A 25,977-nucleotide genomic window follows, 5' to 3' on the forward strand; every position below is an offset into this window, starting at 1 on the left:
TCTGGAAAGCAGCAGACATCACCTTCTAATTTCCAGTTTCCAGTGCTGAGGAGTTTAGTTGTCATTGTTCTTGAACCAAATGTAGTCTCCTCACTTAGCGTAGCCAGCTATCCCCTTCATGGTCTGCAGTCCTCCACGGAGACACGCTGCTCCTCCCACTGCCCTTCTCTGCACCTATTCAAGCTGGTTTCATCTACATAAAGTATAAAAGACCCAAACTGTGCAGAGTTCCCTTGTGTGAGCAGGTTTTGGTATCAAGGGGCTCCAGGAGGACCTTGTGTGAGAAGCTGCTGGAAGCCTCCCCCTGTGTCTGACAGAGTCAATGCCAGCTGGCTGCAGGATGGACCCACTGCTGGCCACAGCTGAGCCCATCAGGGATACTGGTAGAGCTTCTGGGATAACAGATTGGAAAAGGATGGGGAGGAAGGAAAATGGCTGTGGAAACAGCAGCCAAAGAGAAGAGTGAGGACACATGGGAGAAATAGCTCTGCAGACACCAAGGTCAGTGAAGATGGAGGGGGAGGAGGTGCTCTGGGTGTCAGAGCAGATTCCACCGCAACACATGGAGGTCCATGGTGGAGCTGGTATCTGCTTTCTGCCCCTGGAGAAGCCCATGCCAGAGACATGGTGCCTAAAGGAGTCTGTGGCCTGTAGGGAGCCTGTGCTGGAGCAGGCTCCTGGCAAGGCTTGTAGACTTGTGGAGAGAGGTGCCCACACTGGAGCAGATTTTCTGGCAGGACTTACAACCCCATGGGAGACCCGTTGGAGCAGCCTCTTCTTGAAGGGATGCACTCCATGTGAGGGATCCCACACAAGAGCAGCGTTTGAAGAACTGTAGCCTGTGGGAGGCACTCCAATTGGAGCAGTTCATGGAGAAGTGTCTCTTGTGGGAGGGACCCCATGTGCAGCAGGGAAACAGTGTGAGGAGTTCTCCTGCTGAGGAGGAAGGGACAACAGAGACAATGTGTGATGAACTGACCTCAGACCCCATTTCCTGTCCCCCTGCATCTCTGGGGGGAAGCAGCTAGAGAATTCAGGAGCCATGTTAAGCCTGAAAAGAAAGGAGGGGTGGGGAAAAGGTGTTTTTGAAATGTTGTTTTATTTCTCATTATTCACTCTGATTTGATTGGTAATAAATTTTTTTCCCCAAGTCAAGACTATTTTGCTGTCACAGTAATTGCTGAGAGATGTCTCTCTCTCCTTATCTTCATCCATGAGCCTTGAGGAGTGTTTCTTCTCCCCTGTCCAATTGCAGAGGGGCTTTTGTGGGCACCTGGTGTCCAGCCAGGGTCAGCCCACCACCAGACTGTCACTGTACTTATATTCAGGCATTTATACTCACAAATACTCATATTTGTACTCATATATACATATATGTACTTATACTCAGACACCAGGTATCTGGTGACAGAGACTAGGAAACAGCAATTTGTATCTGATATAACTTTTATTCAGACTATTTATAGCAATCATATTTATTTCTTACTATTTTTCTGAAGTGAAAATGCTCAGTGTCAGGTTTGACTGTACTGTATTTACTGCAGAAGAGATACATAATTCAGTTGGTATTTCTAAAAATATAATTAGCTGATGAGTCAGAGAAGAATTCAATTTTCATAAATGTTAAGGCTGGAAGACTGGGATTATCATGATCAGTGTGTCTGACCTGTGACTCTCTCATGTCTTAGGAGGCTGCCTGGTAATTCCTGCATCAATTTGTAATTAAGATGCATGATTCTTCAGAGGAGACAGAATAAAGGGTGCAAACCATATTCTTGAGAAGTGCTGAATGTAATTTCACACAGACAAACAAAAGGTACACCCCACAGACAAGCCCGAATATTGTGATTCATCATTTTAATTTAAAATTTTAAGACCATTAGCATTTACTAATTTCTGATATCTCAGTGCAAATTTTTAGAACGTCATACATAACTGCGAACCACTATGTTTTGTGTGTGTGTATATATATATATATGTATTTATACATATAAGGCAATGAAGCACATTTCTATTTATGGGAATCTAAGCCTTACCAAGAACCTGTGTCAGTCATGGGAGATGTGTAAATAGAAAAGGAAGCAGCTGGGATAAAATGAAAAACATAAACTAATCAAACTCTAGACTGCAATAAAAGCTGCGATGAAAGAAGAAAATGAAAACCAAAAATTAACACCACATAGAGCAAAAGATCAATATCTTATTGACTGACAACACACTGCTATGTACTCATTGGTCAGTCATTACCCATACTGATTTTATGCCACTGCACTTTGGCTCTGGCTTAGCCATGCACACATATTCTTCCCTTTTTTCCACTTTTCTACCTAAAATAATGGCTGTCTTCAATATGAATAAAGGCAACTCAAGTCAGCCAGATAACTCTATGCACTCAGAGTCTGAAAAAGAATGACTTAAAGACATCTGAGATGAAATTCAAACTGTGCTGGACAGTGCAGAACCTGCCATTCCTAACATCACTGCTCCATCCACAATGGCCCAGTACAGGAACCAGGCCACTGCAACACACACTGTGGAAGAAGGAGGCAGACAGATGTTTGTAACTCAGCTCTAGATGACCTTTCATAGCAGACATTTGAGTGCTGGAGCTCAGCAAGCAGATATAAAGGCTGGCTCCTTAGAAACTGAGACCCTGTACTCCAAGCAAGAGCTGCCTGGCTTGCAATGACAATTACTAATTCTTGACATACTGTTAAAAAACACATGTGGCTAATGGTGAAATGAACCAGGAATTGGTTCTGGAGAGCTGATAGCCTGCTGTCCACAAGCAGGAATTTACAAGCAGAGGAATCAACTGTGAATCAAAGACCAAGCAGGTAAGGTCCTTAACAGGGCTTCAGTTGCTGGCAAAGCAGTTTTGAATGAAGGAAAGGACAAGGTTAAATGGACCACTATGAGTTGGCTCGAGTCAACTAATAAAAAAAGTATGATTTGGGCCTATATTTGAAGATATAGCAAAAATAGTGGAAACAGAGTCTTAAGGCATATTAGTTATGGGAAAATGTACATCAGCACTATTCAATCTTGGGCATTCCTTACCTCTAGCAGTAGCTGAAAATATGGGTTTATTTATGTTCTAGAGCAGATATGCCTAAAAAATTAAGTACAGTTACCCAACTTTGGGAAAGGACCTGTGCTGTAGTATTTTGGGTGACTTCTTTGGGTAGCAATCCCAGTAAGGGAAGGAAAGTGACCTTTTTGCCATTGAATTGGCCCTTGGAATGGGCCTTTCTGACTCTGTGCTCCTCAATGTGGAAGCATCTCCTACTCACGATTTCTGCTTGCTTTGTCAGCATCTTTTTTGCCCAAAGTATGGAAGAATATAATACTTACAAGGTGCTCTCTTCAGTGTTATGATCCAAGAGAAAAATGCTTGTTCCTAACTTTCCATGCCAAGATCGGCATCTGTGAATCAGTGCTAATGCCTCATCATTATTCATAGGCCAAACAGACGTTTCACAATCCTTCTTGGTTCAGAGGTGATAAAAGATAAATTTTTAAGCTTCTAACAGCAGAGTGCAGTGTGTTACAAGGAAAACATACTGGAGTTAGCCTTAAAATATATACAAGTCTTTTCTGCACTGTTCTATTAACAAGTATGGAGCAGTTGTTTAATTTTTGTTTATAAGCATTGACGTTAAACTGCTGTTGGAAAGTTACTTGAATTACAAAATAATTGTAGTACCTTTTATCTGGTTTTCTTACAACAGACCAATGAACTACCTTGCTACAGAGTGAAAATACTGCAGCTGTACAGCTTTCCACAGAACTATAAAGCAGAGCCACATTTGTGGCAGAGGATGTCATTCTGCAGAGTGAGGAATTCCTGGTCCACCAGGGAGACAGAGCATTTCGCGCAGATAAAGCATTCCCCGTGCCACTGACGCTCCTCACATGAGATGTATTTGACACCTCCAAGAGCTGAAAGAGAGTATGAAAAAAAGAAAAAAAATATTTGAATCCAGTATTTCTGGACATGGTTCAGTAATGCAACAGATGACTTTCTGATGTGTGATCAGGGTGTCATTCATATAGGGACTGGAAAAATGAACAAAAATCCATAATGTGAAATAATCTTCATTGGCTGAATTGAAAAGTATCTTTAAAATTTAAACAGTGGGTAATATTTAAAGCAAAACCACAAGTCACTTGCTTGCATATTCCATTATGAGATCTGAACACAATGGGTTTATCAGAATGTCCATTCAGGTTTGTTGATCTTCCCAACAAGCTCTCATGGAAGTTATTTACAATATTTGTATAGTTTCTATACAACTCTGAATGGAATTTAATAATTAAATTTCTTCAAGATGGATTCTTTTGGAAATTACCAGATAATGATATTCCTCGAAGAATTATCTGAAATAAAATCTTGAAGATTGATGGAATTTGAACAGTTTTGATGGGTTTTTTTTGTTGTTGTTGTTTTGTAGTTTGGGTACTTTTTAAATCATGCACATGTGATTGGGTATTCATTGATTTCTTTGTCCAATTACATATGCAGCATGCACCTGTAAGAATCAGGAAGTACTTTTCAACAGCTGACTCCACACATAATAGGATTAAAGTGCAGAACACCAGCAAATGCTCTCAGAAAACTCCAGCTATCATAGACCAGTGACACACATGTCTAATTATAAATCATATATAAGTATACAAGGATTCATAAAATAGAGCTCTGCTGCATTTGGCAAGCTTTCTAATTTGACAGGTGTGCCTTACCAGCAGGCAGTTAATCTGTGTTCAGTTTGACCACATTTGCATTTAAAAACAAAACTGAAGAAATCACAGAGGGGCTTGTGTGTACTGTCCTGGGAAGAGCAAAAAAAAGCACCTTTTGAAATATTCTTAAGGAGGAATTTTATACAGAAAACACTACATCAAGCAATGCCTTTGGGCACAAAAAACCACTTGTCATCTGTTAGAGAACACGTGTGATCAGTATGTCCTAGCAAGGTACAGGACATGTGACACAGAGAGAGTCTCTTTGATAGTTCACTCCTTCAGTCTGTCATTATGATGGAAGTAATTTTAATGGGTTTTTTTTCCTAAAGTGAAAGTCTTTGAGGGGAGACTGATGATTCATTTCTGTCTGGTCCCCTCTAGAAGACAAGACTCACCCGCAATAGGTTTCTTGCAAGCAGCACACTTCTTGGCATGAAATTTGCTGAAACAGTCTACACAGTATGGGTACTCATCTTTGGAAATGAATCTTTGTCTAGATAGCTGAGTTTTACACACAGCACACACAAAGCATTCTTTATGCCAAGGCTGGTCGTGGTAGGCCACTCCTCCAGAAGTTATAACCTAATGTATTGACAAACAAAGGCAGAGCAAAGAAACAGAGGTGTGAATCATGAAGTATTGTCCTATCCTTCATAAGTATTTCCACTTGTTTTCTCTCTTCCAACATGCACAAGAGAAGAGAGTGTGGTCACATCAACTTTTTTTCATCTGGATTATCCATTTAACTAATCTGCAGTTGAATTCCATATGCTACTTGGTTTTTTTTTTTCTTCAATTTTCTACCACAGTATAACCTCATAATTTGTAATAAATATGTTATCTTTAAATGAAATTTTTCTATTATACTGTAGATAAATGTTTAGAATCAGGCATGCTCTCAGAAGATAAATTCTCAGTGATAGGCAGTGGGTGAGAGAACTGATGCTGAGATAATAGTTAATCTCCAACCAGGATTTTGCTGTCTCTCAAGTGCAACTGTATTTTAAACAGGAAGAAAGACAGAAAAGAAGCAGAAGTAAAACAGAATGGAGGTCTACACGGTCAGAAGAAGGAAAAAATAATGTTTATCAGTGTCATCAACTTCTGTTTGCCAGCAATACACTCACAGCTCTGCACTGGTTATTTCTGAAGAGGGAAATTTCGAGTTGCTTAGTGTCTCCCATATGTGTGGTAAAGAGCTGGTTTCATGAAATTTGTGAGAGCCTGTACAGAGAAATTGCTATAAGGATGAGCTGTAAGACAGTGTTTCTACTATCAAGTCACATGCATGACAGGGAATTAATGAATAAGTGAATGAATGAATGAATGAATGAATGAATGAATGAATGAATGAATACTGCTGGAACAGGAGGAGAAAAGGTTGAAAAAACTTAAGTAAAAATAGTAGTATCATTAAATTTCCTTGGGGAATACAGTTTCAGGAAAATCAAGAATAATATAGGGTCATGTCAAGAAATAGTGATTTAAATAATTTCCAATCCCTTAAACATTCCAGTTTTGGGCTATTTTGTGGTTATGTTTGCTTTTCCATAAAATCTAAAAATTGCTGACAAATATTCAAGATTCAGTTTGGCAATTTAATCTATTTGGGCTCAATTCTCAGGTATGGGAATTGATGCAAGTTTCAGGAATAAAATGGTTTTAGCTATTATGTAGGGGGACTATTTTAATTCCTAGAATTTTTAAGAAGCAAATCCTGATTATTCATGTAGGTGGTGCTAATATCAATGCCTGTAATAAACATTGAGCATAATTACTATAATTGCCATGTGTTCATTTAATGCAAGTTAAAGGCTAGATGTAGAGACTTGGGAATATATAAAAGCACTTTCTAAAGTTCAACTACTGAAGAAAAAAGCAGACAGAATATTTTCCGAAATTATAAGCTTTTGTTAGAAGTAGAGGTTTACAGGTAATCATTACATAACTACCAGAAATTATAAGTTATTTGATGAAGTGTAAAAAAAAAAAAAAAAGCTTCCAGAGTGATGCAGGTACTAAAGAATAAGTAAAATTCTGCCCTTAAAAACAGCTTAAAACATTTCCCTAGAGAAAAGTATCACACTAGATAGTATGATGCTTTGAGTATTTTCATGAACAAGATACAATCTTAAAACATGAGAAGTCAAAAGAAGGAAGAACTGATTTATCTGTACTTGGGGGAAAAAGGAAATCAAATCAAGATTTCTGGTACCCACAAGGGTATCATTACATATTGCATCAGTGGGAATCCTGACTAGTGTTATCACAATTGCATGTTACTTGATCTGCTAATTGCCTGATACATTTAAAGAAAAAAAATGCCAATATTGTGGATTATTTGCTCAGTTCAGGTGGCTAATTATTCATATGAATACATCTGAAAAATGATGGAAAGAGAGGTATGTTTACAAAGACAAAATCAGAGATTTTCAGGAAAGAAGGGTTTTATATAACTTTCCATTTAAACTTTGCTAAAAATCACAATCAATGACTAAAGAAGCACAAAGCATTTGTTTTGGCAAATAAGATTATTTCAGATATAATTAGTCTTACATGAACAAGAGTGGACAGCAGACACTGTCACAGTTGCCTTTCAGCGTCCAGTGTCAATGGGAAGACTCTGATTTTACTCTTAAATCTACACCATCCAGCCCTTTCTCCCAAGAGCAATATTGCCTCACTAGGGCATTTTTTTGTATTGTGTGTTTAATTACCTTTTTGCAAGCATAGCAATGGTGAGCAAATTGCTTCTCAAAACAGGGCACACAGTAATTTTCATTGTCTTTGGTGATTAATGGTTTTGTTCCCAATGGTTGCCGACAATACTGGCAAACGAAACAGGATTCATGCCAGCAACTTCCCTTAAATTCCATTTTACGTGAACCTGAAAAAAACCAAAGTCAACAATCCTCTCAGATATAGCCTTGTAATACAAGTTTTAGATGTTGGGAATGGTCTTGTTTTGAACCGTCTACATCAGCATTGGATTACCCAAGAAAGCAGTTATCCAGAGCCTCTAAGAATACACTTGAAATTTCAAGAATACATTCAGTTCCATATATTCATCTGGCAAAAGACGTGCTGAATTGCCTAAGCTGTGATTTTTAGTTTGTTCTTATATGATTTTTTTGGGGGTTTCTTCTTTGTGATTATGCTTGAATTGCTCAGTTTCTCTCAAACCAGCCAACTCAGTGATAATGTTCAGGTACAAAGCAATTTTATAAATTAGAAAACAATTTGTTGGATGTTTAGTACATTTATTATTGGCCTGTCTTCTATCTTTCTTAAACTAAGGCTCCTTTACTTATAAATGCATTATTTATCTTAATCAGCTTAAATTGGCAACTTTTAAAAAGTAAATATTTTTTCTGTGATGCAGCACATTACACTGCCTTCTCCTACAGCTCACCATTTCTATCCTAGACCAACAATTCTTTTTATCATGTTTAACTAGATGCTTTTGATACAGGAAAGGACAGAAAGTTGCTCAGTTAAGTGTTTGTCAGAGGAGTCTCAGAGCTTTTATCTCTGTTTACAGGTGTCTTATCTTGATATAGAAACATAAGTCTAAGATATGCACATATATCTGGGAGCAATTTTTCCAGTGGATCTCCATCTTCAACTTCCTATCTGTAGGTAGCATAAGACTGCACAGAGACGTGCAAGGTGCTTTACCATCCTTTCCACATGAAGAAGAGGATTTCTGCTATATCTGATTAATCCCACTGTACCTGTTTCTTGAACTGTGGGGCCAGTGGAGAAACTACTGGTTGTATTCCGACACAAAAGGTTTGCAGCTTCATCCCAGTGATCAGAAAGCCAATTTCACAACTAGATCTCTTCAACACAGAGCTAGCAAGCTGATGAGAAGGAAGTTAATGATAAAGAGACTGGCTGGCATTCCCATGCCACCGACACCTTTGGGCACTTGCTGCAAGGATTTAGACGCTGTGACAAAGCAAGCAGCATGGAAATACACCAGAAGATAATAATGCAAACCTGAGTGTATTCTGGCACTTTTTTAATCACATCTAGTGAGGTGTGCCTATTTAACAATATTTTTGTAAATTACATACAATTTAAGCCATTTATAATCCTTGAAATGAACATAACTATATCGTTACAATATTTGTTTCCACTAATGCAGATTTTACTTGTAATGAAAAGGAAACAAACTGTAAAAACACAAACTGGTGCTACAGGCTGAATACAACCTGAGTAATCTAGTGCCAATAGTAAGACTATAATTTTGCACAGCCTGGATCTTACTTTGGCATTAAGATATACTGAAAAATAAAATTCTAATGTCACTGCCAAATTTACTGATGTTCTCTGTTCCAAAAGTTAGGGACAACTTTCCTAAGCAAGCAGCTTCCTTTTGCAACAAATGGTGCTGTGGCTTCTTTCGGATGCCTGTGAAGAGGCAGCTTTTGGGTAAACACTCTGCTGTATGGGCTTTACTGGTGTGGTGGCAACGAAAAGTCTAGAGCGTGTCCTGAACAGACACAATCAAAAGCTGAGAAGCATCTTAGTGGAAAGTGCAGAATTTTCAAGATTGCTAATTGCATTCCTCAGCAAAGGGCCCCTGTTGTCTTACCAGGCATAATGGTCTTCTGGCAGTGAAAACACTTGGATGAATACTCATCAGAGTAGCACTCGGTACACAGCAAGACCTCGTCCTTGGCAGCAAATGGTTTCTCCACGAGTGAGCGACTGCACTTGGCACACCTGAAGCACCCCTCATGCCAGTGGCGGCCTTTGTAGGCCAGATCCTTGGAGAAAGTAAGTTAATGTTAATGAAAACATTTATTTACAGTGCTTTTATCCTTCAGTTCCTTCCAGAACTAAAACAAAAAACGAAGAACATTGCAGTGGTGGATCCAACCAGAAGTGTGCTCAGGAAAGGTGTAAGTACTCAATGTCACAGTGTTGTGTAGATCTCTTTCAGAGGCCATTAGGAGCTGCTTTGGCAGAATGTCCTTCCCTATGTAACAGAGAGGTATTTTTTATTGGAAGAATCACGTTATATATTACAGTTGTCTTTCAAGGGGAAACAAGTGATCAACATTTTTAGATCATTTTTAGTGATCATCAGACCACTGGCGAGGAAACAGATTCTACACAATCTATATAATCTCTCAATCTGGAGGGATTCTATACAATCTGAAATTAACCTTATGTATTTTCAATGTTACTACTTCTTCTTCCAGCTGACATGACATAATTCTAACAGTTGTCAGAAAACAAGCAATTAAAATGTCATTGAGAACAAAACGATTGTTAGTAATATTAAAAAAAAAAATCATTGCTTTTGTTTACATCTGATATAAATCCTCCTGAAAACCTGACAGAAAAAAGTTTAAGAGTCAGTGGGCTTAAGAGATGAAAGAGCTAACAATTTATATGTATATGAAAGAGTAACAATATATGCACGAGATCCTGACTAAGAATTCAAAGAAAGACCAAACAGCAGATTTAATTTTCCCACAGTTAGAAAACCAAGGGAAAAACGCACCTCAAAAAATCCTTCCCAGCATAAAAAATAAACCCTTCCAGTGCTCTTTTTAAAGTAAGAAACATAAAAGGGCACATGTCCAATCTTATTGTTCTCCTTGATCATGTCCCTGCCTTTTAAAGAGCTAAAAATAAAAGAACTATCATGCTTCATTTCAGGAGGTGCTGAGCACCTACGACTTTCATTTACTTTAGTTAGCACTCTGAACTTTGCAGGAACTGGGCTGTCAACACAGAGCAGCCCGAAGTAAGGACTGGGTGAGGAGGAGAGGAAGAAAACCAAGCTCTAGCCGCTTGGCAGAGGTGAGACAATCAGCTGTAGATCTCTGTGTGCCACTTTTCTAGATGTCTCTAGCCAGATGCCCTCCTTTCTTACCATGTCTGCTTTTTTCTCGCATTTTTTTCCTTCCACTCAGTCCAAAGACGTGGCTTTTTGTTTATGATCTTCAACGACAGTAATCCTGTCACTGATTTAATTTTTAATTTTAAAAGTGAAATTAAGTGAACTCAAAGTGTGTGTTCTCCTGGTTAATCTGATGGGTGCTATGTGTTCATAGCATATTGCTGTGGGTGAAATGCTGATGAGACTTTGAAGAGTGTCTTCATCCAAATCAGCATTTTCCTTGGATGATTCCTGTATGCAGACTATGTACCTTGAAGTGCTTGGGCTCGGAAAGCCTTCCAAGAGGTTTATTTTAATATTTTTCTGTCCTTTTATTTCTAAGAAACATAGGCAAAGAGAGCATGGGAGAAGGTGACCAGTACACACTGGACTTGACAAAACAAATGCTTTTTGATAGGTTTCATTTGACCTTAAAATTCAATGTCCAGTATACATCCTCTAAATTGAAATATAGGGCACTAGAAAAGCTGTCAAAGACCACAGAGGAACTTGAATTATTAATTAATATTGTAAAAAATGGCGAGGTAAAAGGAAAGACAAGGTCAGAAGCACTGCCACTAATACACCATCTGTGAGATGAGCAGAAATAAAGAAGAAATAAAAAACCCCCTTAATTTCCAAAAGAGAGAGAGAGAATATGCAAACGATAAACATGTTGTCTTCTCAGCTTGGCATCTGCTTGTCAACACCTACAATAAAAGTAATTTATTCAATGCTCAAAATATTTTTTCAATGAACACGTCTCAGAAATTCCAAGGTGTCAATCAGCCTGATACACTGAATTACACCACCCACCCTATCACCCCTCCAGCACTGTGCAGCCTTTGCAGCCAGTGAGTGACTGGAGGTGAAGGATGGAGTCCAGCTGAGGTCCACACATACACCACAGCCTTGCTGCATGCTTGGAGTATATGCATGTGCAGATTTCCTCATCTTTGATCCTAGAGCTTTCCTATTCAGGGAAAATAGTGCTGTTTCACTCTGCTGTGTGTGGATGTACAACAGCCATGCTTAGGTCTCTTCAGTGAGCCATGCTTAGGTCTCTTCAGTGATACAGGGATATGCAAAGGGGTGGGTATCACACCTACCATTAAAGCAATTGGATTTGTGTATAATTTAACAAGGAACAAACAGTGCAAGCTAAATCTTTACCTTGGAGTTGCACTCAATGGGCTGCTTGCACTCTTCGCAGGGGTTGGCGTACAGGCTGTCGTAACACGGAACACAGTAAGCATTTTCTTCTCTTAGCGCGTATTTCCTGCCACGGAGAGACTGCAGGCAGAAATGGCACTCTGTGTGACTGCTGGTCATCCTGCTGGGGCTCTCCATGTGGTCTGCAAAAGAGGGAAAAATCTTGTAATTCAGTGCATGATGCTTGTTCAAATACTAAGTAATGCTGCATTACCTGTGAAAGTTAGACAGGCATTTCCTGGTCATTTGCAGTGCCCAGGATTTCTTAATGCTGGCTTGTTCAATAATAAAATGGTAGCCTTTAACAATATATGCTGTGAATTGTATCACCTACATGATGGGGAGCAAGAGGGCTGCTTCAGCTTATTCTAACACTGTTCCAGGTCAGACACCTGAAAATGAAGCCAAATTCACATTCTCTACATAAAACTACTGGCACTGTGAGCATAATATACTGGATTCTGAAATATGGCTCATCCAGAAATTGGGTAATGGAGATAGAAGCAATAATTCAGAAATGAAACCATCTGAGGAGTTAAAAGGCCAAAGAGAAGAGGCAGGCACTTTGTAGTGTGCTCCTAACTTTCTCTTAATACTCCTGTCTTTGTGCTTGTTCCTTTCTTTTCAAAACACCCCCATATCTACCTGACCCAATGGAAGGAAGACAAGGGATTCCAAGATACATTGCTGTTTTTTGTATTATCTCAACTGTGCTGCTAATATTTGTGGCATTGTAAGGTCACACAAATACCCCTGGAGAGCAAGAGTGAAATATAAAGAAAAATAAACTAAATAATAAGTCAAACAAAATCAGAACTCAAAGAAACTTTTCCTTGTTATTATTGGAAAAGATTGTTTTTTCTTACATATTTCTTTATTTCTATATTGGATTCCACATTGCCAGTACCAAAATAATGTGAAATAGTTTATATTTCTGTGCCAGACAAATGCAGGAAATACCACAAATCTATTGAGAGTCAGTTATATGAATTTCCCATCCTTCAGTTTTTCAGGCTAAAGAGGCTTGGACAAGCATCCAAACCTCAGCTGCTTATAGATCTGCGATAGTGAATGTTTTAAGGATTGCGAAGATGAAGACTTATTTCAGTCTCCTTATTGCTGGTTGGATCATCATCACTTTGCTAAAATTGGGTCTTGATTCTTGGAAATGAAGGAAGAAGAAACCAAAAAGTTCACAGTGAAGCAACCCCAAAATCATCTGCTGGGCTCGTTGGGTTGCATTCTTCATTAAACTCAATGGGTGTAGTGCAGCCAGCACCAGCAATCATGAATTTTAGAAGAGTTGAAAATGACTGGGGAAGGTCTCCTAAAATATTTACATATCAGTGACTTTGGGCAGCTGAAATTTTTGCACTTTGAATAACAGGGCAAATTAGTTTCTCTTAACCAGATGCATATCCTGAGAATAAGGAAGGACATTCAGAAGACAAGATTTGAGAGAGTTCTTAGCCATAACAAAGCCTTCATCTAGTCCACCTAGAGTTACACCCTCATACTTTGTTTTTATGCACTCACTGACTGTCTTATACCCATGGTTCAACTTTAAAAAGGCATAAAATCTTTTTCTGGGTTTTTGCTTTGGTAAGCTCTAAACCAAAATTGTTGTTTGAGCTGTGAGAAAAAAAACAATTACTGCAGGTTTCCACTGGCACCAGTGTATAAAGTCAGGCATTTATTAATCTGTCCTGAGAGGTGTAGTAGTAAAATAGTGGAAAGAGGGCAGGGGGCAAGGCTGTCATGCTAATTTCAGACCAAAAGTAATTACTTGATTGGAAAACTCGTTACTCCTGTAAATTGAAAATCTTTAGAGTTGAATTGGTATATTTTACTTCTTACTGCCCTTAATATTACCACACCCTGTCAGCCCAGTCAGGGTGTAGTAAAGAAATAAAATAATCTGGAACCCAGATCAGTGGGAAACATGCTTTCTTAAAAATATTTCTGATGTGTTTGGTGTGATATCCTTGGAAAAATATAACAGGGCTTGAATCAGGACTTCCATTTCCTTAAGGTTAGAGATTTAAATGTGTAACAAATAAACCCATTTATATGAGAAAATTACATCCATCAGCTTGTACATTTACAGAACATGACATATAAAAACAGGCAGAGCTCAGTGTATTTAATGCACAATCACAGTCATGACCAAAGTCAAGGCTAAGTTTTGCACGTTTTGCTCTGTGTCAGGGAAGAAGTATAAACTGGTGTCTAAGGACACAATCAAGGAGTGTTTGTGGCTAACTGTGCTCCATAGTCAAGGTCACAGGACAGGCTTGAAACTGGGTTTCAGAGGATTTTCATGTATTTTTCTAGTGGGAATTAAATTTATGAACTGCCTCGGAGGGTAACTCTGAGTGAACCACCTTCCTGATACCCTCCCTGCTGGATCAGTACTCCTGCTTCCTGACAGAGTTTCATCTCAGCCTAAAAGTGGCAAGAGCAAAACCCAAACAGGATATTAATGAAAAGTTTTGTTACTTATAAAGCATTTTTGTTGCACAAAGCTCTCCAACAAATAGCTTCCCATATCTGTAGAAACATCCTTTTTTTTCATTCTAATGAATGTCAATCAGGTTTTTAAGTTAACAAAAACTCTGCATTCCAAGTAATTTTCTTTAAAAAGCAGTTCTCTTGATTATTGCTTTTTTCCCCACAGGAAGTCAGTCTGTTCAGGAAGCCCAGGCTGTGTACACAAACAAGACCCACTACTGTAATACTTTAGAACTACTGAATTTGCAATGTAATTATCCTCCTATGGATATCCTATACGGATAGGGGAGCAAAGTGCTATTAATCCTGTTCTACAGATGAGAGTTATTGCTTGAGAAGTTAATAAAATAACCCCAAGAACAGAGTCAAAGCCGGAGGGTGTCTTTGGGCTGCTTCTCTAGTAAAATGCTCAAGTTGCCCAAAACTTTTCATCAGACAGTCTTCAGAGTTTGACCATGAATCATTGTAAAAGACCATGTTTGGGAATGAAGCAGCAATGGTATGCAAAAGAATGAAGATTTTTTGCAAACCTTTTGGCAAAAATATGGGTAACCCTTGAGAACTACTTTTATCATTAGAAAATGCAACAAAAAAGACGAATCTCGTCTCTCCCAGCACAACTTATCCCTGCTCCAATAAATAAGTAATGGTACGAGGGCCACGCAGTGAAGTAGAATGTTTTTCTTATACTTTGATCCTAATCTCTAGAGAAATATGTTTACTTTAAGTTTGCTGGAAGCTAGACTTTGTGTTTTGAAGGTCAGCTAAGAAATCTCTGGAGATCTGATGTTATTCACTCTCATGGAATGAAACGCTGACTCCAGCATTCCAGCTGCTAACTCAAGTCCTAGGCACAGGGAAAGACGGTGATGTTACCATTCCTTGGGAAAAGATGATTTCATTATTTAAATTGGAACATCTAAAATTGGAAGCTAAATACTGCTGATTTTTATATACCTGGTAGGCAGGGATATGAGGTATCATTTTTAATGGTAAGAATATTCCAAGGAGGTGCAGAGAGATGTTGCCAAGGACATGAGGATATTGTAACTGGAGTCCCTGGGGCCAGATCTGAGAATGCAGCAGTTTCATGGACTGAATGATAAAAGAGACAAAAATACAAAAAAGAGAGCTGGCTAGTCAGCCTGCTGTTAAAACAGATTAAGATGGAATTTAGCTACAACAAATTAGGACAGGGACTTTCTGGAGAGTCAAATTATTCCCCATAAAATGCAGAGTACTAGAAGACTTCCAGTGAAGAAAGCTGAAAGAACATGGTTGTGAAGTTGTGAATCCTGATAAATATGGAACCATCAGGAAAAGAATGCTTTTTTTTTTTTCCTCACTGGAGCTATAAAGCACAGCCAGAATTTTAATATACCTTTCAATAATTAATCTTGATGTTTTCTATAAATATTTGTTAATCTCCCTCACATCATACAAAAATAAAAAGCCCAGAAACATTCATACTACTCAGAAAGGAATTGTATACCCTTACGGATGTAGATACATACATACAGGTAAAAATGTTTTTTCACTTTGTGGAAATTCTAATAGACTATTTCTCAATCTAAATATATCTGCCATTGAACTTCATCATCTTTTTGTTTAAGAGCATACGGTTGTAAGAATAAGGCTCTTTCTTAAAGAGGCATAAAGAAAAAAAGGTGGGGAAAAATTCTTTGAACAGCACTGAAGGATAAGAAAAACAATTTGATATCTTATGATTAGGACACCTTTGCAAGCTGCCCTAGGCACTTGTTCATTTTCAGTTACTTACCTGCACTTGCATGTTTTAATCTTCTAACACTATTTGCCTTATTTGCATGAATTTGCTGACTTCATTTTCCCTATTTCTATTTTTGTCTCATGCATTTACATACATTAAGGGTTCTGTAATATTTGCTTTTCTAAAAATGGCTAGAGAAGCAATAGGAATTAAGGGAATATATTACAGATCAAGTCAAACCAAGAACCTACAGGAAATAACAGACAGATACTAACTCTGAACTATCTTATCTCTGTGGCACAGGACAGTAATACAGTGTCAGGTCCTGGAAGCATCTGAGTGAGTGCAGAGCTCTCACTGTTGAAATTCTCCTTTAAGCAGCCAGGGTGGGACGCAGATGTAAGAATCCAACTATCCTGCTCCATGGTCCACAAGTGACACTGTTTTGGTGGGGTGTCAAGGCGCAGCAGATATTTTAGAGGTTGGTCTGGTAATTCGTACTGAATTGTACTGTGTTTACACACGCCATGACTACAAGCAAAAAGGGCAAGAGCTATGGCTTAAACTAGAGGATCAAGCATCTCAAGAATTTTGTAATTTTTTCCTTAATTGGTATTGCTGTCTGCTTTGTTTACACCATACAAACTCAAATGGTGTAGTCATCTGAATTCTTTCTTTTTTTTTTTTTTCTGAAATAATTTTTACCCACATTTTTTACAAGTTTTCACATAGTCTGGTAGAGCCAGAGTTTTCTCCTGTGTCATTGTGGAGCTCATTCCTTTCTGACTACTGTCAAATGTGTGGAATAAAATGAAGTGACAAAATAATTCAGCTGTGCACTGTTGTAACTTGCAATGTTAAATCCTGCCAGTATTCTTAGTTGTACTTCCCATATAGAACCAGAAAACAGGTTTGAGGATTGCATCTGTTACAAAGGGCTCGTCTGATAAAGAATACTCAAATTAACTGGTGAGTTAGATGGGACAGAGTGGCCCCCACAGCAAACTGGCAGATGACACCACAGTGGGAGGAGAGGCTGACACACCACATGGATGTGCTGTTATCCAGAGGGACTGCCCCCTAACTGGAGAAGTGGGGGGACAGGACGCTCATGAGCTTCAGCAGGGGGAGTTGCAAGATGATTCTATGATGGGCCACAGAAAATTTATCACTGCTGAATGACAAGAGGGAGGGTAAAAGTCTCCAAAAACCCTCAGTATTCCCTTATGGGCGTTAGAACAGGAGTGATGGCATTCTTATAACAACAAAACAGGTCTCTTGTAGATGCCTGTTTTTTTCAAGTACCCTTTCTTGTCTTGACACTCACCTACAATCCATGATTAGGAAATCATGAATGATACATCAAAAAGTGTTTAAATAAACAGAAAGTGGAAGTTAGAAATGAAGACATACACTGAAGTCCTGATCTGAGGCTTCCACCAGTGAGTTCATCCCTAGACTCATAGAATTTTAAGGGTTGGAGGGAACCTTAAGGATCATCCGGTTCCAACTCCAATGCCATGGGCAGGGGCACCTCCCACTCGACCAGGCTGCTCAATGCCCCATCCAATCTGGCTGTGAAAGCTTCCAGAGGAGGGGCATCCATAATTTCTCTGTGCAACCTGTTTCACCACCCTCACAGTGAAGAATTTCTTGCTAATGTCTATAATAAATTTCCCATCTTTCAGTTTGTACCCATTACTCCTTATCCTATCACTACAGTTCCTGATGAAGAGTCCCTCTCCAGCTTCCCTCCAGGCCCCCTTTTGGATACTTGTAGGGAGCAGCATCAGAGGAGCACTTTGGAACCATTTCTGCTAGAATGGCATCTGCACAAAATGCCTGCACAGCTGGGCAGAAGTGCCCAAGGAAACAGCAGCAGGATCTCATCCATACACTGACACCACCTGGCAGGGACACACCTCCCCGGAAGTGACACAAGCCTGCCTTTGGGACTGAAATCTTTCCCAGGAAAAACAGTAGTTACAAGAAATGATACCTGTTGTACAAGGGTGAGTGAAGTGCCTGGAGGTCACCGGTGAAAACAGTCTTGCCACTAACAATAAGTAACAGAACTTCAATAGGAAATGCTAATTCTGATAGTAATCTTTAAGATCTTAATGAAAAAAAATGTAATTTCTCATCTTTGCAGATGTCCTAGCTGTAGAGACCAGATTCCCTACCCTTACATTTTATTTCAGGAATAGTAAGGTAGATGAAGATTGCTTTATTGTGTGAGAAGGGGTGCATCACATGAATTAAAATAATTTTAAAAACCCCAAAAAATACAACTGTCTACACAACACAGCTTTTTCTAGAGGGGTTTATTAAAAGCCTGTGATCTTCTTAGAGCTGCTTTAAGAAATAAAATGAACAAAAATATAAAGATCAGCAGCAGCAGCATTGTTAGCAACAAGCTAAAATTGGAAAGGATCTTCATTACTCTATTTAAAAAAAGAAATACTTGCTTCTCCCAAACCCAAACATAAATCCCCCAAATGATAATCAAGTATCTGCTGCAGTGGTTTTTCCTCTTATCTCCAGCTGTGCTATGCCAACCTGACCTAATTTCCTGAGGAAAAATATAAACTGAGACACAGCACTCTTTTAATAAAAGGATTACACCTTATCAAAAGGAACCAAATATAAAATTTTCTAGTCTCAGGCTTGTTAAGAGATTGTGATGAGTTAGATGGCATTACAGCTTAGGAAAAGCAAAGGCTACTGTCAGTAGAACTGGTATGTAAGATCCCTACTTCAATTAGCATTATTTCCAGGTATTTTGATTTGTAGGCCAAATATTCCATAGACCAGTTTTGCTGCTTGCAGTGCTCCCTCAGGCTTGGTTGCCAACTTCTTATCAAGCTCATCTCTGAAAACAGGGATGATGTGGGTCTGCAGACAAGCCCTAGGCTGCTTATCACACCAACAGAAATCATTGTAAACCCACTGCTGAAGAGTCTAAGAAAAGCTGGCCACTGCAAATATAGCACTGCAAATGTCTTCCCATTATATGTAAGGTGTTTGGGGGGACCACTGCTGTGCCACTCTCCAATCCTTCAAAAGGGAAAACAGGCTTCAAGATGGGCAATTCCAAGAGGCAGGATGAATGGTTTGGGTTGGAAGGGACCTTAAAGATCACCTATTTCCTACCCCCCTGCCATGGGCAGGGACTCCTCCCTGTAGACCAGGCTGCTCAGAGCCCCATCCAGCCTGGCCTTAAACACTGTCAGAGTGGAACATCCACAGTTTCTCTAGGCAAGGAAAGAAGGGGTAAGCAGAAAAATTGAAGAGAGCTAGAAACAGTCTGAGCTCTACCTAAGGACTCTGGATTTTTGATGACAATTAGCACAGTAGGTATGGTTATGATATTTAGCGTTAACGATGCTCTGCAGTTGCACTGTTTTTGGAATACAGAGCTATAATAATAACAGCAGAAGCATATTATAATACATATGCATATATTGCATCTCCTAGGTAGACAGACCACAAAGCATATAATCTGGTAAAGAAAATCTGAAAGAAGTGTCACTCTTTGTATTCTACCATTTTTTTACAGGAATGTATTGGTTATATGATATAATTAAGACACATGGCGAGAAAGGTTTCTAGGAGAGCTCATAACAAACAACCAACATGAAAATATGCTATGGGTACTCTTCAACAGACTTATTTCCCTTCCTTCTGCTTCCCTGTAAGTGTTACATGACCACCTGCTGTGTCTTCTCTTAAAACAGATCACTAGGAACCCTGGCATCTGTGTGCAAATTAATGTAGCTGAATAATTTATCTCAACTCATGGATGTCAAATTAGGCGATTTAATGTTGTATGGATTAGGGTTTAATTCTGCAGTTGGTGTGCTATTATCTATTGGGCAGTACTGTGCACCATTCTGTTATGGAGTGTCAGTATCTGCACCACAGTTGCAGTTACAAACTAGTGCAATTCAGCTGTGTGTGCATACCACCAGTGGTGTAGAATTATAGCAGGGTGGCTTTTTGCTTTTATTTCCTGCCCTGGGTGCCTTAAACACACTGTGGACAGGAAAGCCTTATTAGATTATCTACGTGGGTGCATCAGGGACAGGTTGCTGGCTTTTGGGCTGGGGAGAAAAAAAGATTAAATATTCAGATATACACATTCCTTTACATCATGTCCTATATTCACTGTTGATAGTTATCCAGCACATTTCATTCTAGCACAGTCAAAGGATATATGGACTCACAATGTAAAAATAGTTTTAGAAGTGGTCTCACAAAAGCAATTTTGAAGGCAGTGAACGTTTTTAGGAGAACACTTTTAGGAGTGGGGCTGGTGGAAAAAAGAGTGGTGAGTGGAGGTCTTTGGCTTTTTGTTTGTCCTCTACCAGGGAGGAAAAATAACAGTGTCACTAGGACAAATATAGGACAAAAATTTTGGTGGTTTTCCTATTTTTGCTCTTTAAATATGTGCATCATCTATTAAGCAGGCAAAAAATGGTACTTAAAGACCTCTGGAGTCTTGAGCAGTTTAGTAGATAATGTGCTGTCAAACAAGACAGGGGATAACATAGCATTCACTCAGTTTTAGCTTGAATCCTCACATCCTGTGGCAGCAACAATGACCAGTCCTTACAGAGATTCAGCCCTGAGTCCCCACCAGTGACATTTGCCCCCTACTTGAAGCCTTTGTGACTCTCACATTACCTGTTCTGCCTTCTTGGGAGATAAAATCTGCAGAACAATTATGCGACTGGGTATCCTAACATTTCCCTCGAGCTTTAAAGTCTCTGCACCACACATTAAACATTTTCTACTTAAAATAGTCTAGAAGTGGCTATGATTTAAAATTAGTAGACCATGGTATTCTGTCTTTCTTTATTATGATGTGAGGTTACTGACCCTTCAGTAACAGCCCTACTGGGATTTTTGTAATGTCCTGATATGTGAAAAAGTCTTTTTTGTTGTTGTTGATTTGTTTTTGGCACCATGACTTCAGAGTGAATTTCTTCCTATGATTATAAATACACACTATCTAAAAATCGGTTCCAGTGTAGGATTGACCTTATCTGATTGAAGAAAAATTAAGCTAATGTTTATCTGAACACCCAAGACAGTCAACATTTGCTCCAGACAAATAAAACCCACCACTAAATCTTAAAATCCTGGAGGAAATTTGATAAGAATGAAGAAATTCCTTTCTAACATTGAGGAACAATTTAAGAACACATAATTTAACTCAAGGGATATTGTGGAACAGTGAGCCCACTGATACCAGTAGAGTCTGGTTGATGTGGACTTATTCTAGTGACGATGTGAAGAATGTAGCAGCAACCATCTTTGCAAAACTCAAATGGATTTGACTAGTTTTGGTAGAGGATGGTGTTCAGAGACCATAACTCTGATTAGCTGTGATGAAAAATGTTTGTCTGAGGAGGGGAAGAGTGGAACACAGTGGCAGAAACTGCACCGAGGAACAAATACAATCCAAAGCATTTCTGCTAATTTATGTAAAATTTATTAAAAGTTTTTAGTAAAAATTCTAAACAAGTGATCAAACAAATTAAGAATTCTGCTACTGTATTTTTAAAAAATCCAACAAACCCAAACTGAGTTTTTAATTTGAAATATTTCTCAAGGCTCTTCAACTTTCAAGGACTAAACTAAACAAAGATTGCCAATTGGAAGATCACCATGAAATAGTTTTTACTCTAAATATTTTTCCTGTGCAAGTTAGATTTTTGAACTCTAATTATGCCACAGATTTGCATGTTTTAGTACATAAATGAATCATGATGTGGCTGAATTTGAAAACTGAAGAGCTCACTTGAGAAAGACAGCTTGATAAGCAAGGTTAAGCCTAATATTGTTATGGGTTTCTGATAAGTAGAATTAAACGTAAACCGCTGAGATATTTTACAGCCGTCCTTTCAAAGGTTTCAGAATGCTTTTCTAACAACAGTAATAAAGTAATCCTAAAACACATTTGTGAGTTACTTGTCTACAGAAAAGATTAATACTTGTCAAAGCAAAATAATTGACTTCCTCAAGGTCAGAGAGCAAACCTTTGGGAGTGGGAACAAAAGAAGCCACTCACTGCACCTTTGCCATGAGATGGGTCTGCTCATCAGGCTGTTTCCATGGCACTGGCATGGGATAGTTAAAAGCAGTGCGCAAAGGTTGCCAACTGGTCAACTCCAGTGCTAGAGGTAGAAAACACTTCCAAATTTAGCCAAAGCAATAAAATATTCCAGTTGCGCACTTTGCAGTTGTCCTTTGTGACTCTGAGGTTATGATGAACATTCTTATGCAAAATGTTAGGACAACAACTACACCATCCTCTGTCATTTAGCCATTCTTGCTATTAATTCTGCTACCTATGCACAAAGACACATTACAGGAATATGAATATTTTTCTGACTGAGAAAGCCTCTCAAGTGTGAGGCCAGCGACCAGTTAGGACAGCCTGTGCAGATCCATTACCCACACTACATTCAGACGTGCAAGAATTAACCAGTCCTCTTATATGGACCTTGAACAAATTCAAAGGCAACCATAGCTGGGAAGAAAAGTAGCATACTAGCTACTTGATTAAGTAGAATAAAAAAAACTTCCCAAGTTTAAGAAAGGCGAACAAGAAGGGACAATAACTGACACGTACTACATGGCAACAAAGAATGGGCATATTCACAAAAACTAGCTTAAACCTGGTGAAGCTAATGAGTAAAGCACTTTTTAAGCTAAAGGACAGATACAAATTCCTCTCCAGGGTGACTTCTAGAAGAAATTAAAATTAGCCATCATTATGAAGGAACTAAGGCAGTGTAGCTTCTCTTTGTGAGTCTTGTCCTTCCCTTTATCTCTGCTACAGAATTTCTGTCATGGGGTTTTATTAACTTGTTTTCTTGGAGTCATGTTTGCATATTTCCACACAAATGTCCTTACTTGATCCCTCTGGCATTTTACAGGAAAACACAAATGTATGAAACAAGGAGCTCACAGCCTCCTTTCTCATAAGAGCTGCATGCCCTGTTCCCAAAAGAAAGAATTCAGATGCAGCAGCCCAAGTGGAGCATTAGCAGCATTTCAGCACGCCAACTTCCAAACTTAGGGCTCTAGAGATTTTAACAGGACAGTTGAACTAGAAATGATTAATTTATGAGCATAATTTACCCTAAATTGGCAGGGAAATGTAAAACTCCGCTTGGATTTACTCTCCAGGCAATCTGAAATCCTTGACAACACCTAGAGCTTGGGTCGGCAGGAGGGCTGCTCCTTCCAACAGGTTTGGAATTTCACCCTCTGATTTTGGGCTTGATGTTTGGAAGCATGCTGGTTAAAATATTTCTTTCTGTCTCTCCATGGTTGGCAATACTAAAAGTTTTTAACTATTCTTTCAAGAAATAAAACTCTGGTAGGGAAATGAAAAAAGTTGGGATTATGGGTACGGAGACGACAGAACACGCGTCTTACCATGTCAACCAAAAAATCCATGCTTTATAAATCATGACTGCCGGCAAATAATTTGGAGAAACCATACATCAGAATCTCTTTCAAACAGCTTCTGAATTCATTTTTTCTCTAATCCTGCAAGTTCGTTAGTATCATCTCAATATTCTACAAAATAAACACCCTTGAGTCAAAGTGATTTTCCTGATCCTGATTTAAAATTACAAGGGATGGCCATCAGCAATAATGTTAATATATCAAATCCACTGCAGTTTGTTCTGTTACTGTACAAATAAAAACTTGTTGCACAAAGAGAACAAAAATATTAACACAAACAAACAAACAAAAAAAAAAAAGGCATCTGAAACTTAATTTCTAAATGTAAATTCTAAAAAAAGTATGATCCTAAAAATAAAGAAAGATAACACAAAATGTCTCATGGATGGAGAATTTGGAGATGATACTTGTTGTTTATAGCAATATTTTGACTCCTTATAAAAGCCAGCTTGGAAACTGTTTTACTTCCAAAATCAAGAAAATCCACATTAGGTGCTAAAAGTACTCATTCTAGAAACAAGTGACTTAACAGAAAAGACACTATCTAGAATTTCTTTTTTTGCAAAAGCAAATGAAATCTTGCTAGGACATAAAAATGTAATGGGAAAAAGCATACTCATATTTTGTTGGATGGTACTTTGTAGTAAATAAAACTCATCCTCATCTCTTTACAAAGGAGACCCCAGACAATCTTTCTGCAAATTAATGAGTGAGCCAATTAATACAATGAAAAGAAGTAATAAAAAAAAATTAAATTTTTTAAAAACTCTATCTCTTTAGGTACACAAAATTAAAAACATAATATATATGGGGAAGTCTGCATCTAATTTATTCAGCAGTTTTTCAGAAAAACTTCCTGCATTCTTGCTCAAAATATTAAATTAAGTACCTTCTATACTAACAAGTTTAAAACTTATCAGATAAAGGAATAATGGAAAAAAGCCTCAATACTCACATATAGTTTTAAGCTGCTTCTCTCAGTAACTGGCGCAGCAAAATACAGGAAGAAGTAATTACACGTCTTCACAGAAACAAGCATCCATCAAGTCCAAAAGAAACAGAACACTTTGCCAGAGCTATTTGAGGGTCCCATCAGAATTTGCCTGGATGGGGGAAGGCTGAGGGTCAGTTTGTTTCCCTTAGACCTCATGACATGCAAATATCTGGCTGCCTCACCACTGAATCAAATCATTCTTTGACATACTGTGTTTACAAATGGCAAATACATACCATGTAGGAGGTTCTTAAAGGAACATATTTCTGATAGTTCTCAAAAGGAAAAAGGCATTTCTGTTAAAAAACAAAACTGTTCAGTGCAAGGGAAAAAGAAAGTAAGATGGGACATTATTCATCCCCAGACACAGACTGGCTCACGCATAATGAATCCAAAAGGCCTCATGTGGGCTTGTAAATCAGAAAAGAAAAAGTTGCAATCACTAAAATCTGATTGTTGTGTACAGGAAACAATCCCGGGGCGGGATGGGGAGGGTGGGGGCAGGAAAAAAACCCTCCTCCAGTTTCAGGAAAGATGTTCAGGGACACAGCAGAACTGAAAATTCTGACAAGCCTTAAGCATTTTCTGGGCTGTCACAATTTGCTGCTTTCCACCAGGCTGGAAGGTGTTCACAAGGATTACCATCAGTGTGGCAGCAATGGACTCCTCTAGGCTCTCTTTCAGTATTTTCCAGTATTTCTGGCTTTTGAGTCACAGCCACCTCCTTCACTTTCTTCTTGGGCCCAACAGGGGCCAGCTTTCACAGACAGGCTCCTGCATGCACAGAGCATTCAGAGGTCCTTATACTTTCCATATGACTCTATGCAGATCCTTAACCAAATGCAGCTGAAAGCAAGGATATTGCGTCCATTTACAAAAGCAGACTGAAGTTAGGCAGAGTGAAGAATGGATGGCTGCTTGTGGTATGAACCACAACTGACCTCAAGGCAGATTTTTCCACTACCAAGAGCCAATAGATCTGAATCACTCAATCTACAACGTCAAGTGGGTGGGAGCTGTTTAATATCACAGACACAAGAAAGAAGGAAATGTTTGAGTGGTTTAAATATGTATTACGTTATCTGAGTACTTTGGTAAAATTGCCAAATCTGGACATGTTCTGGAGGTTATCTGTGTCTAGATAGTGTCTCACAGTTAAGACTGACCTTCTGACTACTATTGCCAAGACCTGATGATCTCTGCTTGTAGTCTTGTTAAACCTCTCCAGACACGCAGTCATTACTTAAACACGACCGATCTCTTTCCTCCTATTTTAATTTGTGCTACAAGCTTTATTTATACCAAACACTTTTCATTTCAAGCCTGTGATTTTAGCAGATTGAGGAGAGAGAGGACCAGCTAGGTGTGAATTTGAGTATAGAATGAGAATCGTAAATAGTT

General features: G+C 38.7%; 1 protein-coding gene across 1 annotated transcript; it reads right to left on the reverse strand.

Annotated features, from left to right (window-relative positions):
- Window positions 1-1,486: 1,486 nt before the first annotated feature.
- Window positions 1,487-24,706, reverse strand: FHL5 (four and a half LIM domains 5). Its single transcript, XM_041412429.1, has 6 exons — window positions 24,538-24,706; window positions 11,819-12,000; window positions 9,347-9,521; window positions 7,464-7,633; window positions 5,142-5,328; window positions 1,487-3,942 (listed from the first exon to the last, which is right to left on the reverse strand). Exons 2-6 carry the CDS (start codon window positions 11,993-11,995, stop codon window positions 3,791-3,793), a joined length of 861 nt encoding a protein of 286 aa, XP_041268363.1. The 5' UTR covers window positions 11,996-12,000; window positions 24,538-24,706; the 3' UTR covers window positions 1,487-3,790.
- Window positions 24,707-25,977: the final 1,271 nt, after the last annotated feature.

Source organism: Onychostruthus taczanowskii, unplaced genomic scaffold, assembly GCF_017590055.1.
Source record: "Onychostruthus taczanowskii isolate IOZ18803 unplaced genomic scaffold, ASM1759005v1 scaffold39, whole genome shotgun sequence".
NCBI classification, from domain to species: Eukaryota; Metazoa; Chordata; class Aves; order Passeriformes; family Passeridae; genus Onychostruthus; species Onychostruthus taczanowskii.

Coding starts and splice junctions, on each gene's coding strand:
- FHL5 (XM_041412429.1), bottom strand. CDS start 11,995: ATGGAGAGCCCCAGCAGGATGACCAGCAGTCACACAGAGTGCCATTTC. Junction 7,634..9,346: donor CCAGAAGACCATTATGCCTG/GTAAGACAACAG, acceptor GGTTTTTTTCAG/GTTCACGTAAAATGGAATTT. Junction 5,329..7,463: donor ATTGCTATGCTTGCAAAAAG/GTAATTAAACAC, acceptor TCAATACATTAG/GTTATAACTTCTGGAGGAGT.